Source organism: Orcinus orca, chromosome 1, assembly GCF_937001465.1.
Source record: "Orcinus orca chromosome 1, mOrcOrc1.1, whole genome shotgun sequence".
NCBI lineage: Eukaryota > Metazoa > Chordata > Mammalia > Artiodactyla > Delphinidae > Orcinus > Orcinus orca.
The window spans coordinates 180,793,812-180,812,574 of NC_064559.1; the positions used below are offsets into that span (position 1 = coordinate 180,793,812).

General features: G+C 53.8%; 1 protein-coding gene across 1 annotated transcript; it reads left to right on the top strand.

The window, feature by feature from the left end:
- The first annotated feature begins 426 nt into the window (after nt 1-426).
- NT5C1A (5'-nucleotidase, cytosolic IA) lies at nt 427-18,496 on the top strand. Its single transcript, XM_004266410.3, has 6 exons — nt 427-634; nt 7,556-7,723; nt 8,190-8,319; nt 9,907-10,029; nt 12,246-12,430; nt 14,128-18,496. The coding sequence occupies exons 1-6, from the start codon at nt 509-511 to the stop codon at nt 14,491-14,493; spliced, it is 1,098 nt and encodes a 365-aa protein (XP_004266458.1). The 5' UTR covers nt 427-508; the 3' UTR covers nt 14,494-18,496.
- Nucleotides 18,497-18,763: the final 267 nt, after the last annotated feature.

Here is an 18,763-nt window from a genome sequence, read left to right on the forward strand (position 1 = left end):
TCAGAGGGGAAAGACGGGGGCTAGCTTTGTTTTGTGGGGGCGGCTAGCTTTGCATTTTTTCCTTTGTGGATCACCACCCCGGGGGAAAAAGTCGGCAGGTCTCCCCTTCTCTCGGTGCCGAATAGCTCATCGAAGAACACTATCCCCGCAATCCCGAACCCGCAGCAGCCCGCAGGCCCGGCTTAGGCCCCCTCCTCCTGCGAGCCCGAGGGTCCAACCGCCCCCACCCCCCATTTCGGGCGTGGGGCGGTCGGGGAAGGAGAGCGCAGCTGTCCTGAAATACACATCCACCAGCAACAGCAGCAACGCACCGGCTGCCGACAGGGCGAGCTGAGCACCCCAGCGGCCCCCCCCCCCCCATCCCGCCCTCCGGCCGGCCCGCACGCGCACTCTCCACCGCTGCCCGCCCCCTTCTCACGCCTGGGACGCGCCTCCCTCCCGCAGCCCAGCCCCGCCGGCTCCGCTCTCCGCAGCCGCCTGCTCCGGCTGGGCCAGATCAGAGCCGAGCATGGAGCCTGGGGAGCCCCGGGAGCCCCGCGAGCCCGCGCCGGGGGCAGGGACCGCCGCGGCCCCGCGCTGGGAGGAAGCCAAGACTTTCCACGACAACCTCGCGCCCAAGAAGAAACCCAAATCGGTAAAAGCAGGGCATGGGTATGGGGGAGGGCAGGGGGCGGGTCACCGGAGGGGGGGTCGTCAGCCTTCTGGAGAGGGACCCGTGGTGCCCCTCCGAGAAGGGACGCAGTTCCTCAGCACGAGAATGCGCCAGGCCGTTGGCACGGGCTCGGGTTTATTTTTGGAGCTCTGCTCTGGTGTTTTTCTTATGCCGGGGCTCGTGTTCCACGCCAGGATCCCCCTCCGTCATGCTGTCATCAGGGCCCAGCTCCAGACCTCGGCCCAGCCCCTCCCCTTGCGGGCAGCCTGGGGCGAGCGGACAGCATTTGTTGGCAAAGCCGGTCAGCGGCGCCTGCGGAAGCGCCCCGGGCTCAGGTAACCCGACTCTGAAAACCCGGCTCCTTGCTGTGCGCTCCGGTTTCTGCCATCTGGGCACCGGGCTCCGGACCCGAACCTCTGCGTTTGGGGTCTGAGTCAAGGTCCTGCGCCTTGGGCTCGGGGTGCCGGGTTCCCCGCGTCTTAAGAGGAGGGAGCTGCCCTGGAATCTGCTCTCTGCGCTTAGGGGCTCTGCGTCCCTGGTTCTGGGATCCCGACGCTGGCCTCTGCTCCCCAGCTCCGGGCTCTGCTCGCCTCACAGGGGAGCCCTCGCTGGCATCGACATCTCTGCGACCTCAGTGGTCGTCTCATCCCTTGGGGATTCACACAGAGGAGGGAGCTCGTCTCCTCATTGGACAGATTCATGATGCCCTCGTTGGTCCCTGGGCCTTGCTCACTCCAGCCTCCCAGATCTCAGAGCTTGGGAAGGGGATAGAGGATCGAAGCTGGCTCAGAGCATCCTCCAAAGAGCTCCAGCCTGAGACCCTTCCCATAAGGCCCACCCTGTCAACAGTCATTCCCCCAGAGCACCTCCAGGCCTGTCCAGCAGTGCGGATTGAGAATGAATTAGACTGAGTCCCCGCCTCAGGAGCTCACAGAGACCCTGGACATGGTGAGTGCTCAGGTGAAAGACCCTAGCAGTGGGAGCATAGAGGCGGGAGTGACTGCCAACTCAGGAAGTCTTTTAGAGGTGGCATTTGAGCTGATTTTAAAGCCTGAGTAGGTGGACTTTCCCAGGCAGAGAGGGAAACAGGCTGGGCAAAAAGCATGACTGATGTCTTTGAAACTGAGAGGATGCAGGATCTGAAGAAGAGTTGAAGTGATGCCAGAGACCCACAGAGGGCCTTGAATGCCACATTAAGGAGTCTGAACCTTATTCAGTGGGGTTAGGGGTCTTAAAACTAGGTTCCATGAAGCCCCATGTTTCAGGAGGTCTACCCACATGTGAAGCCAATTCATTTTCTTTCTTCCTCAAACTATGTTTTACACAAGTAAAAATAGGTGATAAAACTCAACTTACTCAAATGTGTTGTTGGACATTTTAGCACCTTGGAGACTGCCAACATATTAACTTATGCTACATACAGGTTGATTACCGTTTTAGCAAACCTCAGAATAAAGCATTTCCTGTGATCGGTTTTAATAGAAGAGTATCTTGAGATTGCTGACAATCGTTGCTGAGTCTCCTGAGGGTTGTAGTTTAAAACAGAACAAAACAAAAAAAGCCTTTTACCTGGGGCTTCCCTGGTGGCACAGTGGTTAAGAATCCGCCTGCCAATGCAGCGCACATGGGTTCGAGCCCTGGCCCAGGAAGGTCCCACGTGCCACGGAGCAACTAAGCCCGTGCGCAGCAACTACTGAGCCTGTGCTCTAGAGTCCGCATGCCACAGCTACTGAGCCCACATGCTGCAACTACTGAAGCCTGTGCACCTAGAGCCCATGCTCCACAACAAGAGAAGCCACTGCAATGAGAAGCCCGTGCACTGCAACTAAGAGTAACCCCTGCTTGCCGCCACTAGAGAAAGCCCGCGTGCAGCAATGAAGACCCAATGCAGCCAAAAATAAATAAATAAGATAAATTAAAAAAAAAAAAAAAAAAACCTTAAAAAAAAAGGCTTTTACCGTTTGCAACCACTTATTGGTGTGAATCAGGGCTTTCTCAATGCTGTGCAAAAACTGACAAACTGAAACAGAAACAAACTGACTAGATGACGAAGCTTAAATCCACACTGGTCTCCTGTATTCACTGGTTGACATGATAATAAATATAGCGTGAATATGTAATACATTTGAATTTATGGTATAAATTTATACCAATAAAATATGGTACTATGTGCTTTACATACTGGGGCTCCTTGCAAGAGTTCGTTTGCATAAAATGTCAACCTACTTTTAAAAAAAGTATGAAAACTATTATGGAGCTGTGGCAGGACTTTTCAGCAAGGGATTAACTCGGTCCATTTTCATTTTAGAAAGGTCACTCTGAGGCTGTGTTGGTGGATGGATTGGAGAGGGTGTGTCTGGTAGCAGGCAGATCAGTGAGGAGGCTGGTCCCTGCCTGGGGAGGAAGCTGTGGGATGGAAAGGAGGGGATGGACATTGGGAACTAGGGTGGTGAGTGGAGCACACCAATCTGTTTCCTCCCCAATCACCAAGGAACCCGGGAGCTCAGGCCCAGTCGTCAGTTATGACCTCTCGGTCAGCCCCTGGCCCTCACTGTTCTCTGGGAGGCAAGGAGGCTGGTGGCTTCTTGGTCCCTACTCCTTCCTGCAGAAACTCCTCCCCCCTACAAGCTATTCTGGGGGCTTTGGGCCTCCTGGGCCCCATCAGGGCCTGGCCTAGGCTTATTCTCATCCCCAGGAGCCTGAGTGAAATATTTAACCCCCAAAGGCCTATAGGAGGCCCTCACCTCATGAGGTCAGAGGACTTCCTCAGTCCAAACCTGTTTTGTTCCTCTCTCCTCCGGCAACCTTTCTCACTCTAAGTCCTTCTAGAAATAACAGCTTTTGGCTATGTTCCTATCTTGGGCCCAACAGGCAAAATCACTTTGGCCTCAGTGAGAGCTCCTCAGGCAGGCTGGGTGGGGCTGGACTGCCCTCCTTTATCCCTCCATTCCTGTCCCCCAAGCAGGAGTAATCAGCTGGACCCCCCAGTCCCCCCCCACTCCAGTGAAAGACAGGGAGAGCTGGCAGCACCTTGGCTCCCTGGAGCCCAGTGTTCCCAGGCTGAGTTCCTGGTCTGGGGTAGGGGGTCTCTCTGACCCAAGCTTCAGTCTGGCATCTGGACTTCTTTCTGATTTCTGGAGGAACTGTCTCTAGATGCACCTGACATCACGGGACGGGGTGGCCTCCCTCTGCAGCGAGGTCCAAGGGGGTGTCTTAGTGCTTGGCTTCTCCCCAGCTCCGACCAGCCCCTTTCACTTGTTCCTTCAGCTCCGCCTGGAGCCCAGACAGGCTGCTTCTCTCTCCCAGCTGGCATTCCATATTTCCCACAGCGGCTCATGCCCACTAGGCCCTTAGACTTCTCCTCACTTGTACAGAGTCAGAGCAGGCTGAGCAGGGAAGCAGGGTCCTTGCCCTGGGGCCCTCCATTCTGGGAGTAAAGAGAGCCCTGCCCTGAGAAACCTTGCTGTGAGGGCGTGGTGCCCCTCACCAATTCTCCCAGATCTGAAAAGGGAGGGCTGGGGTGTGAGGAGAGTCCCAGGGAAGTGCCTGAAGTAGCAGGGGTTGGGGTCTTCTGCGAGTGATTGAGGAGGGGCATACGGGGGTAGGGTGCTGCTGTGTGGACAGAGGCCAGGCTGGAGGCCAGAGACTTGGGATCTTATCCTGGCTCTTCCTTGACTTTGCTGGGTGACCAAGAGTAATACTCTGCCCCTCTCTGGGCCTATTTCCCCATCTGTAAAAGAAGGAAGTGGAGACTCCTGGGACCAAGGCAGCTGGGATATTTTTTTTGCAGTGGCCAGAGGTGGGATGGGATGGGGTCTGGGCCGGTCAGCCGGAGGAGACCCAGAACATAGCAGTTTGGCAGGGACTGTGGGACAGAAAGTGACGAGCGAGACCTTGGCTGGCTGCCTGAGCTGGAGCCTCCGGCTTGGGAACCTGCCTGAACAAGCTGGAGGGTAGCTGGCTCCCTGTCCTTGAAGGGGTGTTGGGCCTGGCCCTGGGGCAGTAAGCCCAGGGGGCGAGGCAGTCTCAGCCCTTGCCCTGAAGGCCAACAGGCTTCCTGGGTTTATGAGAGTGGGCCTCCCCACGCCCGCAACCATACCCTTCCCATCCCTGGCCATCCGCCTATCACCCCTTTTCTTTCATTTTTACCTTCCTTCCCTGAAGGCTCACGGTGGCTGAGGGGTTTGGGAGGTACCCAGCCCAAGAACACACAGACACTTGGGGGCGGTTGGCAGCTGGGAGAGTTACTGGGCTGAGCCCCAGAGGACAGGCACCTGTCCTGCCAATGCCTTATACTCACCCTGCTGGGCCCACACACTGTCTTGGTTGGGATAAAAGTCAAATGCAAACTGAGGTCCACCTCCTGAGTTTGGGGACTCTGGTCTTCTCTTCCTACCTTGAGGTTCTAAAGCTTCATTAGCCACTAGCCATTCATGGCCACTTAAATTTAAATTGATTAAACTTAAAATTCAATACAATTAAAGATTCAGTTCCTCTGTCTCACTGACCATATTTCAAGTGGCTCCCTAGCCACATGCAGCCACACGGAGAGCACTGGACGTTTCCATTATCACAGAAAGGTCTATTGGACAGTGCTCTTCTAAAGCACAGATCTCTGCCTTGGGGATAGATCATAAGCTCCATGTGGGCAGGGATCACAACTGTGTGATCCCTGCCATGTCCCCAGCACAGTGCCTGTCACATGGTCATCACTCAGTGTTGTCAACTGATTGGGACCCAGGCTTGGCTCCAGAGAGGAGAAATGGGGTTGAGTGCGTGACCTGCGGGCTGTAAGGAGCAGGCCAGCATGCAAGGTCCATTTATGAGTCTTGCCCCCAACTTGAGTCCCTGTTTCCTCATCTGTAAAGTGGGAATCATAGTCCCAGGATCGCTCAAGTCACAGAGATGTGGTGGGGCTCTCTGGGTGTCTGTGAGTCCTTTGGGGACCCCAGGGATTATGAAGGGTCCAGCTGCTGCCTGTGGTGGCATTCCTCTCTCCCCATTCTGCTGGAGGTGCCAAAGGAGTTCTGAGGCCCTCCCGGGCCCCTGAAAGAAGGCCTTCTGCAGTCTAGCACCTGCCTACTCTTCTGGGCTCAACTACACTCTGCTCCCATGCACAGAGCTCTGTTCACCTTTGTGAAGGCACGGCGTGTGTGCACACCTCCTCATGCCTTCCTTCGCCCCACTCCTCCTTCAAGGCTTTGCTGAAACGCCTCCTGTCCTATGACAACTTGCTCTGAACGCTTGTCATCGAGACTTTGCTTTCACCTGGTTCGAGCACTCATTTCAGTCCCCTTTGCTTCTCTGTTTACCTGTCTTTCTCCCCTACCAGCCTGTGACTCTGAAGGCAGGAGCCAAATCCCTACCAGTATCATTCTCAGGCAGAGCCCAGGTGCTTGGCACAAAGAACTAGTAAATGTTTGTCAAATTTGCATCAACTGAAACAATATTCTCTGAGCATTTACTGTATTTCAAGCAATTTGAACAGAGGAGGGCACTGCACTGGAGTTTCTAGTTCATGTTAAGTTTGTCATGGCAAATACTGTCTCCCATTAAACTATATTGCTTAAAAGTTCAGAGATGTTAAATCTTTACTGAGCACCTACTATGTGCTAAGCACAGTTCTGAGCACTACAGATACAATATATGAGCAGGATAGTCCTGGTTCCTGTTCCCTGAGAACTTAAGCATGGTTCCTGCTTCTACAGCTCTGTCTAGAAATAGAAATAGTTAAATAAGTAATTATAATTTAGTGTTTAATTTTACCACAAAGGAAATCCTTAGGAGAGGTAGCAAGCCCATGACTAGGGGTAAGGGAAGGCTTCCTAGAGGTGACTTGTAGTTTGAGACCTGAAGGCTGGATGGAAGTTAGCTGGAAGGGCAGTCAGGGGAAGAGCACATGAGGCAGAGGAAACATCATGTGCGAAGGCTCGGAGAAGGTAGGGGGGAGGTGTGCTTAGACATGAGAAAGTCAGATTGAGCAAAACGGGGTAATGGGAAGGTGACAGTGGAGACAGAGGTAGGGTCTGTCGTGAAGGGCTTCCTACTCCATACTCAAGGCTGCCGATCCAAGTGTGAGAAGAGTGGGTACCACTGAAGGGGGAGGCGGGGCATGATCAGATCTGAATTTGGGAACAGTCCCCTGACAACACTATGGACCACGTATTGGAGGGAATGAGAGATGGTGATGGGCTGGACCATGGTAGGGAAGACAGAAAGAAGTGGATGGATTCTAGTAGAGTTGGCAGGTTTTGGTGACTGATTGATGGAGGGAAGGGGGTGAAGGAAGAGTGAAGACTTGCGGTTGACTTCTGGGCTTCTGGTCTAGGTGATGAGTAGTTGGTGGTGCCAAGCGTTGAGATGAGGAAAGCGGGGAGGGGACCAGGTTTGGGGGTGGAGAGAATGCTGGGAATTCAGCCTTGGGCATGATGAGTTTGAGTGTCTATTAGTCAACTGGGGCAGTTAGATATATGAGTCTGGAGCTCAGGAGAAAGATTTGGGCTGGAGATAGAAGTTCTTATATAATTGTCATGTTTCTGGGCACCGCTTCTTCCTAAGGGCATGTAGCTCCCATTTTATAATGGAAACCATCTGGAGACCGTCTTGAGCATCTGTCATACTTTGACTACATACACTGTATTCATTTTTCTGTAGAGTCCAGATGGCTGGCTAGATTGCAAACTCCCTGAGGGCATGTACCTCCCATCTGATTGTCCTCCTCTGTGGGGAGCCATCAACTCCCTCAGCCCCCAGTTGGGTCCTGCACAGAGGGGGTCCTGATCTAGGTCTGCCCCTGCCCAAGGCTGAGCTCCTTAGGGCAGAGGCTGGACCTGTGTCTTCTCCCTGTCCCTGAGACCTGCCTCAAGAGAATCTGAGTCAGCCCCTTCTCCTGCGCCCCTGCAGCCCAAGCCTCAGAATGCAGTCACCATTGCTGTGTCTTCCCGAGCCCTGTTCCGCATGGACGAGGAGCAACGGATCTACACGGAGCAGGGTGTGGAGGAGTACGTGCGTTACCAGCTGGAACACGAGAACGAGCCCTTCAGCCCTGGGCCGGCCTTCCCCTTCGTGAAGGTGAGGGGCAGTTCCACCACTGGCCATACGGTGCCTTCGTGGGCGTTAGAGAAAAGCACTCCCATGGGTGTATGAGTAAGGAAAAGGGGTCCCCTCTGGGCAGATGCCACCACACAGGAGCATAGCTTGGCAAGTGGACAGCCATTGTGGGAAGAAGAGGCCACCCCATCCTCTGGACTAATGCAACCCCACTCCGGGTAACCAGCTTAGTGCATGGAACCTAAGCTGGATTTCCACCCCCACTCACCCTTTTAGTGAGGCACCCCTGGGCAATAATCAACACGCACAGTGGCAGAGACTGGGAGGAGATAGCCCGCGTCCACTGGCCTCACCCCGAGCCTGGCCCCGGACCTCCCCTCTCCTCCCCGTGTTGGATCCCAACTCACCCCTCCTCTCCAACCCTGGCTACCAACTCCAGGCATCAGTCCCTGGGGCTCTGAGCCCGGGGGTCCACTCTCCCATCCAGGCTCTGGAGGCTGTGAACAGGCGGCTGCGGGAGCTGTACCCTGAGAGCGAGGACGTCTTCGACATCGTCCTCGTGACCAACAACCACGCTCAAGTGGGCGTCCGTCTCATCAACAGCATCAACCACTATGGTGAGCATGAGGGCTTTGGCCATGACGTGACCCCTACCGGACACCCGGGGTTGGGGTCACACCTCTGCAGGGTGCAGGTAAACCCACTGGAACCTCGAGCTCAGAGGGGTGTTGGTAAACAGGCCCTTTTGTGTAGCCTGCTTGTGTAGCATTGCCATGTTCAGGATGTAAATATTCCCACCGTGGCTGATGTCAAGCTACCAACAGTTGAACAATCTAACTGGCTCCAAAAGTCCCTGGATGCTTAACGTTCGGCTCTTGCAAGCTGGTACAGGCCGGCTCCAGCACATCGCCGCACAGGCCCCACTCCCTATGTGATTGGGCAGGGCACTTGCTGCCCCTGTGCCTCAGTTTCTCTCTCTGCAAGGGGGCTGACAGGCCTTAAAGTCTGCTGGCGGAGGCAGGTGCAGTCGTCAGAGTGAAGGGACTTTGTGTCAGTCCAAACTCTTGTTTGAAAGTAATAGACCCTCCAGAGCCAGACCTTTCAGCTGAAGAAAATGGTGGGGTTTTTTTTTTTTGTTTTTTTTTGGCTGTGCCGCATGGCATGCGGGATCTTAGTTCCCTGACCAGGGATTGAACCTGTGCCCCCTATGTGGAAGCGTGGAGTCTTAACCACTAGACTGCCAGGGAATTCCCGAAAATGATTTCTTATTAGGTTACAGGTGTGCCTCTTGGAACCACAGGGAAGGAAGTGAAATTGGGCCCACAAAGGCCTGAATCCCAGTACTGGCAATCTCTCCAGGGCTTTTTTTTCTCTCTGGACCACATGAGCCCTTATTTCTGCTTCTCTCAGCAAATCTGTTCCTTTTTTTTTTTTTCTTTTTTTTCTGTCTCTTTTTCTCTTTCTGCAAACTAGGTTTCTCTGCCTTTCATGAATATGGCCCAAACTGACAAGTTTACAAGTCCTTGTTCCTTGTTTTCAGCAACCAAGAGAGGCCAGTTGGCATTTTTAAATCCTAATTTCAAATTGTTAGGAGCAGGGGTGATGTTCAAAATATTTAACCACCTTGTGACATAAGTACCGAGGAATCAGGACAGACACCACCTATGGTACTGGGGCAGAGTCCTGAAGGACCCCTGCTGTGCCCTTCCACTGTGGACCCTCCTGTGTGAGGGGCTGGGGTGGTGATGGGGTAACTCAGTGGGCTCAGAGCAGCAGCCATGTATCAGCAAGCAAAGTTTTACAACCTGCACAGACATAGGTACTAGGTGACTCTCAGCCCAGGCTGGGAGGGAATCTAATTGGCCCAGCTTGAGTCAGGTGCCTATCCCTATCCAGTCAGCTATGACCAGGTGGGACCACGAGCCACGAGGCTGGGACCTACTTTTGTAGTACTGTGATCCCCTGAAAGGGGATATTACTGTGAGCCAGGCAACTCCTCCAGAGATGTGATCATCCCCATTTCATGGTCGAAGAATGGAGGATCTCAGAGAGGGGGAACGCTGGCCTAAAATCACTCAGAGAATCACTCTGCTGCCCCACCACCACTCAGAGCCAAGATGGCGTCCACTGAACACAGAGGGACCACTCTGAGGCCCTGAGGGTTGACCCAGGCATCACCTGGGTACTCTCTACCTCCTCTCCAGACCTGACCATTGAGAGGTTCTGCATGACAGGCGGGAACAGCCCCATCTGCTACCTCAAGGCCTATCACACCAATCTCTATTTGTCGGCTGATGCAGAAAAAGTGCAGGAAGCCATCGATGAAGGTGAGTGAAACTGGGGAAGGAGAGTGTGGGGAGTCTGCCTAAGGGGGCTCAGAGATGGGAAGCCTTGTCCTAAAGCTCTGAGCTGGCTCTAAGGGTTGCCATGGTAACTGGAAGGGGAGGACCATCCTTACTTCCTATGACCTGTCCTGTAAACTCTGAGAACAAGGCCTCACCTATTTCACTTATTGCCCATCTATTCCACTGTCCCACCTCCTGCCCTACCATGTTAAGGATGCCTTTACTCATCAGCATCACCCAGCCTTCCGTTTCCATGGGAACCTTCCTTACAGCCCAGAAAGCTACTCCCTTCCAAGAATCTTCCAGGTCAGTAGGAGTTCTAATTCCTGTGTGACCATGGGCAGCCTCTGTCCTTCTCTGGGCCAGTGAGGAGGGAAATCAGTACCTAGTCCAGCCTGAGCAGTAGAGTCTGGGAAATGGCCAGCATTCCAGCAGCCAGGCCGGCCAGTGCTGAGGTGAGGTTAGAGACACAGCTGCAAGCGCGTGTGTCTTTCAAGGGGCAGTTTTGGGGATGGTATGCATAGTCTCCTGACAAGGTGTGTTTCCCTATTGTTCACGGAAGAAGACAGGCTCACAGGGGAGGAAGAACTGCCCCACTGCCCGAGAGGGCTCCTCAGGCTGAAAGCTACTGTTATTTATTTTGACATTTTATTGGAGTATAGTTGATTTACAGTGTTGTGTTAGTTTCAAGTGTACAGGAAAGTGATTCAGTTATACATATATATATTCATTCTTTTTCAGATTCTTTTCTCATATAGGTTATCACAGAATATTGAGTAGATTTCCCTGTGCTATACAGTAGGTCCTTGTTGGTTATCTATCTTATATATAGTAGCGTGTGTATGTTATCCCAAGCTCCTGATTTATCCTTCCCCCCAGTGTTTCCCCTTTGGCAACCGTAAGTTTGTTTATCAACCAACGATATGTTTACTTTCCTCTTCCTCTTTCATGCTGTCTCCTGCCTGGAAGCCTGGCCTCTCTCCCGCTGATGCCTCACTCCCCTGAGATGCTTGGGGTTCCAAGAGACTTTCTTTAACCAGGAAGCGGAAGCCATTTCCCTAGACAGATGTCACTCCCTCTGGTTGGGGTCTTGGCATTGGTCCGTATGTGTGCCTCTATATGTCTATAATTTAAGCCCAGGCTAGGGAGCAGGGGATGGTCAGGAGGCAGGCCTTCCCCAGGTCCAGTGGTTCTGGTTCATCTTGGTTCCAGCACTGGCAAAGCTGAGAAGGTTCCTGGCCTGGTGTCCAGGGCCTGGGCCTACTTATACATCCTCAGGCTAGTGAAGTTGTGGTGAGGCTGGCATTGCTCTTTCCTCCCAAAGCTCTGCCTCTGTCCAGGCCTGCGACGCTAGATTCCCAAAGAGCAGGGCTGACATGGCCTTTGGAGAGGTGAAGAATCGGGGACGGGCTGAGCCCACTGCCTGAGTCTCCAGCCTCCTGGTACTGCTCTTTGCTGTCCAGTGAGTTCTAGTTGGAGCCAGGGTTCCCAACAGGCATACTGGTCCGTCTGGAGAAGCCCAGAGTCTGTGCCACTGTGGTGGCAGACTGAGGGGGTGCCCACACCCACCTCACCACAGACTGCAGCCTAGAATCTCAGCCCCAGACAGAGCTGAGCACCCTTAATTTTATCTTGGTCCAGAGAGGGTGAGGGACTTGCCAGAATCAACAGCAAGAGAGTAACTGAGGCCCAGCCAGGGTCGGGGCTCCTTCCCAGCCCCCCTGTAGATCTACATGAGGGGCCTGTGAGGAGCTCCAGGAAGGACAGTGGTGGCCTGGGGGACCCGCCCTTCCATCCAGGACTGATGTTTGTCTGGTCCATACCAGCATGAACTTACTAGATATTAAAGTATTGAAATTCCCCCATGCCGATTGATAAATAGCTCCTGCCCTGAGTCCTCTGAGTGCCCCCTGTTCCCTGGGACACCTCCCGGACCTTCCCTCAAAGCACCAACTAAAAGGGAAACCCTGGCATGGGCTGGGGCCTTCAGAGTCTTGCTCAGAGCAAAAGCCACTATCCATTCTTACTGACCCCTTTGGAAATATTCTGAATATTAGCCCTCATTAGCCGGCCCCTGAGTCCTAGGTGAGGCAAGCAGGGCAAGGATAGCCTGAGATAGCCCTCTCCTGGCCCCCAGGCAGGTGTCAGGGCCCTATTACCTAGACGAAGGCAGACAATGCTTCCCTTTCTCTGCCCAGGGATCGCAGCCGCCACCATCTTCAGCCCCAGCAGGGATGTGGCTGTCTCCCAGAGTCAGCTGCGGGTGGCCTTCGATGGGGATGCTGTGCTCTTCTCAGATGAGTCGGAACGCATCGTGAAGGCCCACGGGCTGGACAGGTTCTTCGAGCATGAGAAGGTCCACGAGAACAAACCTTTGGCCCAGGTGCTCCACACACTCCCCAGAACCCTTGGGTGGAGCAAGGAAGCTCCCCAGAACCTGTCCTTGGCTGGAACCTCCAGCCCAGAACCAAACCCCAAGCTCAGCCCAGAATCCAGCCAGGTCCCCTCCCTAGGCCTCCAGCCTTCCTCCCTCTCACCTGACCCCTGGGTCCCCTCAGGGAGTTTCTACCTCTTCTTTGAGCTCCCATCTCTCTCACTGCATTCCCATCCCCGCTTTGAAGCCCACATTCTCTCTCTAAGCCACTCTCTGAAGCCCCTACGTCTTCTTTGCAGCTCCGTTATGAGGTCTCCATCCCCATCGCTTCTCGGCCTTTTGGCTAAACTCAAGTGTAGGTCTCTATCCCCTTCCTGAAACCCCCATCCTCCCTCTAAGCTCCCAGCTCCTCTCTGAAGACTCCATCCTCTTTCTGAGGTCTCCATCCCATCTCTAAAGTCCCCATCCCGCTCTGAAGGCCTCATGCTCTCTCTCTGAAGCTGCCATCCTCTCTCTGGAACGCCTGTCCCCTCTGAGAGATTCCCCCACTCCTCTGAGAGGGATCCCATCCTCCCAAGAAGTCCCTGCTTCTCTCACTGAAGGAAAGGAAGAGTTGGGCTGGTGCCCTTCATTGGGGCAAGGAGATCCAGCTAGTGTGGGGTCTGGGCAGCCCATCTGCTTTGGGCCACACCAGCCCTTCACACCTCCTGCCAGCCATCCCTTGGCCAGGGGCTCAGAGACCCTTACTCACCCTTAAACTGCTCAGAGTGTCACTGAGAGCAGAATACGCCCTAGAGCTGGTGGAATTCCTTGGGGTTGGAGCTACTGGCATTCTCCAGCCCTCCAGGGAGCTCCTATCTGTGCTTTTAACAAAAATCTGGGTGCTCAATAACCCCAAATCCTCTCTCTCTAAGAGCTCAGCAGGCTTCAGCTCTGACTCCAGAGTAATCGTTTCATTTTCTGTCTTGTTGGTTCCCTCTGAAATCCTTGGCAATCCAGAGCGGGACCGTTTTTCCACTAAGTGGTAGGCAGAGCCCCAGGAGACCACTGCTTGCCCCAGGTCACCCAGCAAGTGAGGGGTCTCCAAGATTAGAAACCCACCTTTCCTGATTTCCAGCGGCGTTACAGTTTTCTTCTTCATCATCCTCTGGTTCTTTATTCACACCTCCTCATGAAGCTTCATTGCTCCAGGCACTGTAAAGAGTAAATCCTTTCCCTGACCCTACAGAGCTGGAGCACGACACCCTGAGCCACTCACCTGCCCCAGGGGCAGGGTTGATATCGGGCAGTGACACATGGGTCTGTCTGTCGCAGCTAAAGTCCATTCTGATTGAAGGGTGCCCATGCCATAAATACTCTTAATATCCTCCCTGCTGATGAGCACAAAGGCCACGCTTAACGGAGTTGCTGGACAGACACCCATGTACCTGGTGGGTTGCTATAGAAACAACCCTGGTATGGTTTTTCGGACGCAGACATCCCCAGTCACAGCAGTATGGACACCTAGACTGCCATAGGGACCCACAGTCCAATTGATGCATGCAGTGGCCCGAGCAGGCATAGCGGAACTGAGAGATTTAGAGATCCTGAGAAGCTTTCCCACCCCGAACAGCAAGATCCTAGTGTTATAGGTAGGAGCCCAGCAGCGGAGGGGGCAAATGTTTGGGAGATGGGTGAGCTCACAGTGTTCCTTTGCCTTCTCATAGGGCCCCTTAAAGGGTTTTCTGGAGGCTCTGGGTAGGCTGCAGAAGAAGTTCTACTCCAAGGGCCTGCGGCTGGAGTGTCCAATCCGCACCTACTTGGTGACGGCACGCAGTGCAGCCAGTTCTGGAGCCCGGGCTCTCAAGACCCTGCGCAGCTGGGGCCTGGAGACAGATGAGGCCCTGTTCCTTGCGGGAGCGCCCAAGGGCCCCCTCCTGGAGAAGATCCGCCCACATATCTTCTTTGATGACCAGATGTTCCACGTGGCTGGGGCTCAGGAGATGGGCACAGTGGCCGCTCACGTGCCTTACGGTGTGGCGCAGACACCCCGGCGGACCACACCCACGAAGCAAACCACATCTGCACCGTAGCTGAACCACCAGCTTTGCTGACCCACGTTGCTCCAGGCATGGCTCCATGTCGTACACGTCGCCCAATGGACACTTCTAGTTCCTCACCTCTCTGCCCTTCTGCATGTCCGCCCTCATCCCTGTGAGTGAGGTACTTGTAGGAAATTAGGCAGACTGGTCCGGCATTCTCACCAGCTCCCCTTTTGGGCAAACACTGTGCCATGATCCTGGCTCAGAAAGTAAGACTGTGCAGAAAAGCTGGGTCTCAGGGGGAAGTTGATGGGACTAAGGGTGAGAGGGTCAGAGCAGCAGGATGCCTCAAGAGGAGCTTATAAAACTAGCTCAGTGTAGTACAAAGAACACTGCTTTGAGAGAGATGGGATCTGGCTTCTCAACTTTGTCCTGGCATTGTGCACGACTTTAAGTTTGAGGTGACTTTAAGGATGAGGTGACTTCCCCCTGCGGTGCACTGGTGAACTCTCCGTCCTTGCAGGAGCCCCTGCAGCCCCTTTGTCACCACTGCCAGGGGAGAACTCTCACTGCGTGTTGAGTCAGCTTCCCCACCTTTTAGGGGGTTTTCAAACTCTCCTTTAGCTAAAGAAGCTTGGTTTTATAAGATTGCCCTCTTTGAAGGAAGGATTCTGAGCCAGGGCTTCTCCTGATACATATGGTACCTTTGTACAAATTATAGAAGGAGGCTGTCTCTAGAATGAATTGTGAAAAGACAGCCCTTCCTCTGGGCTGACCTAGACCACGCTGGGGCACACAGCTTGGTTAGCAGGATATAGGCTGGATTTTGGCCCCTACCGGCTCCTCAGCCCAGAGGCCTTTGTCAAATGGGCAAGGCACACAGTCATCCACAGCAACCTTCCCTATAATTTTACATGTTTGGAAACCACTGGATGAGATGACCTGTCTACTTCCTGTGATGCCTTAATCTGAGTCATCAAGGGTCAGCTGCCAGGTGCAGGGTGTGTGGAAGGAGGGAGGGAGTGAATTTAACCTGCATGCAGACTCTCATCCGTCCAACAGGGGGCACTGCAGGCCCTCCCTGGGAAGGCGCTTTACTAGGCCTGCTCAGTGCTTCCTTCGCTTTTGCTTTTTAGCCAAAGTTAATTTGTTGCTGCCTATCAACCCCCTCACCTCAACCCTCACTCCCTCAATGACTGTGTCCTACTCTGCTTGCCAAGCAGCCCTGCTGGGGGGGAGAGGTGGAGAATTGGTGTTTAGTGTTGTGAGCTCAAATGCAAGGGGAGAAACTTTAGGGGCTGAAGTGGGAGGTGGTCCAGGCTGAGCCCAAGCGAAGGCCTGCCTGGAGTGATATAGGAAATGTGGGGAGGTCAGGTCTGATGCAGTGACTGGTTAGAGAGGAAGGAGTTGCAGTGTGCATTAGCAAGATTCTCCAGCTATGGGATTGTGATTGGAGGTAACGAGCTCTTCGTCACTAGGATGCTGTCAAAGGGACTCCAGGATGAGGTGACCTCCCTCTGCGGTGCACTGGTGAACTCTCCATCCTTGCAGGAGCCCCTGCAGCCTCTTTGTCACCACTGCCAGGGAAGAACTCTCACTGCTTGATGAGTCAGCCTCCTCCTTTGCTGACCAGCTTGGCTTTCTCCGGAGAGAGGGTGGGACCTCCAAAGGCTGGTCCCTCAGGAAGACCCAGAAGGGGTGAGGAGACGTCAGTGGTGGGGACTGATTGCCCAGCTTCCCGGGCGAATCCCAGCTGTGAGCAAGCACTTTATGAAGAAAGCCAAAGGTGTCATTGGAGGTGTGTGCAGGGGAGCTGGAACACTTCTGGGGGCAGGAAAAGGGGTGACAGGCCACATGAGGCCTGACCTTTATCCTTTTGAGGACTCAGCCCAGGGTCTGAATGGGCACAGGTTCTGGGCAGTGGAGGGCAGGATCGTAACGTCAGAAAGATAACGCAGGAGGGAGAACAAAGTCAGAAGACTGAGGTGGTTCTGGAAATGAGCAACAGTTTGGGTGAGAAGAGAGTCCTGGGCTGGGCTTGTCCTGTCAGTGCTGGAGCGGCTGAGAGGCTGGCCATGGCGAGGAAGGGCAAGGCTGTGCTGGGTGTCTGGGCACCACCAGGGGACGGGCAGGTGACGAGGATGTCCTTGCACAGGGTCATGCCATCCACAGCCAGGATCCTTCTGGCCAACAGAGGAGGCCTCAGGGCGGAGGGTCTGGTTTGGAGCTCTTTCCTCTGCCGAAGCTCCCAGCCCAGCCAGAGATACTGTGAGACCTAAGGACAGCCTCCAGCAAACCGAAAGGAAGTGAGAGAAGGAACTCAATCCCAGTCAGTCTTGACCTTGGCCGAACCACACAAAGGCCTGCTTCTCCTTCCTCTGGGGTCAGAATCACCCCTTGGGGGAGCCTCCAGGGCTCACAGAGCCGGCTGGTAGCCATGAGAAGCCTGCAAGGCTGGGCACAGCCGAGGCTCACTTCATGGCACTAGGCTGTGTGACCAGGGTGGACACACGCGCTGCGAGGGCAGCACCGGATGTCATCTAATTAAGATGCACCGAGGGGTGCTGAGACCAAGAGGTCCTGCCCCCAGGGCCTCACCATACACACCCCTGATTCTTCCAGGTCTCTCAGGAAGCAGGAAAACGTGATGTGGGAAGCAGCAAGATAAGGCACCGTAAAAGCTGTGTATTTCACTGGAGCACTGTTAATAGACTTGGACAGCCCTCAGCGATGAGAGATGCTAGGGTCCAAATTCTATTATTGAAACCATAAAAGAGCATTTCAGGCCTGGAAAAAAGCTTTCAGTGTCTGGAATAAAAGGCCAGACGTCCTGGGGGCAGGCTTAGACAGCTGCCAGACACACCTTCTGATTGTTTCAAGGGATGAGGAGATGTCCTGGGGAGAACATCGCTTATTGTATCAGCAAGCAAATTAAAAAGCCGGGCGAGCACCAAAGCCCCAGACCCAGCCATGTACTGCAGCACTGGGCCCGGAGAGCCACAGCTCCTGACATGCAGAACCCCTGGAGCCCAAAGCACGGCACCCCAACAGAGCCTGCAGAGCACGTCCCAGGAAATTCTTGCCAGCCAAGTCCCAGACCCAGTGGAAACTGCCACTTAGCAAAACAGAAGCCCTGTTACTATGCACTGAGATTGCCAAGGTCACTGCAAAATAGCCCTCTCTGCTTTCTGAGAGCCCAATCAGAATGATGGGGATGTAGCAGAAGAAGTTGAAACCAGCAAGAAGTGTAAATCCAAGCTGGATCCAGCATTATAATGATACTCAACTGGTGTGCACCAGTCCAGCTAAACTGGCGATTAAAATATTGAAATGCCTCCATAACGGTTGTGAATAGCGCTGGCCTGAGCCCCTGACTTCCCCCTCCCCATGGCCTCAGCTGCCCTGGCCCCTTCGTCTTCCCACGATCCAGCAAAAAGGGGCTCTGGGAGTCTGTGCCAACATGATGGCCAGTGTCCACTCTGTTTGGGGGTCCCCTGGCCATGCTGGCTTAGAGAGATTAAGTAAGTTGCCCGAAGTCACACAGCTGGTAAGTGGCAGTGGGAGGACTCAAGCTCATGTCTGTCTGATGCTGGGACTCAGGCCCTTAACTCTTTTGCCATACGGCCCATAGGTGCATAGACGTAGCAAGAGAAGCTTCATAGCAATGGCGTTCCCTTGACAGTCTGTTAACGTGTTGACCGCCTGCATGTTAATATACTATGATAGACTCGAGAGGGTACATCTTTGTTGTAGCTTTCTAAATAGCTCGGAGGAATTTAAACTAGGGCCAAACATTTGCAGATATTCTAAAGCACCTCCAGACAACCCCTAGTTCTGTAGAACCCAGTTCTTATTGGGTTAATGCTGGGTTTGGCAAGCAAAGCTCCTTGGCCAAATATAGCCCACCACGTTTTTGCAAAGAAACTTTTATTGGAATACAGTCATGCCCATTTGTGTACATCTGTCTTCAGCTTTCAAACTATAGCAATGGAGTCGAATTGTTTCAACAGAGACCAAGGAGCTGGAAATATTGGGTCAGCCAGAAAGTTCGTTTGGGTTTTTCATTTCCATCCTACGAAAAAACCGAACGAACTTTATGGCCGACCCAATATTTCTCTGGCTGTTTGCAGAAAGAGTTTGCTGACCCCTGGGTTAAGGCAAACATCCCTGGCACGCTCCTCAGTGGGAGAGTCCAGCTTACATCCACCTAAGCATTCGGAGGTAGAGGCTGGCTTGTTTGCAGAGGGGGCAGCACAAGACATCTCTGTGCCCATCTGCAGGCATCGTCAGGCACTAACTGAGAGCCTTGATGCTTAACCCA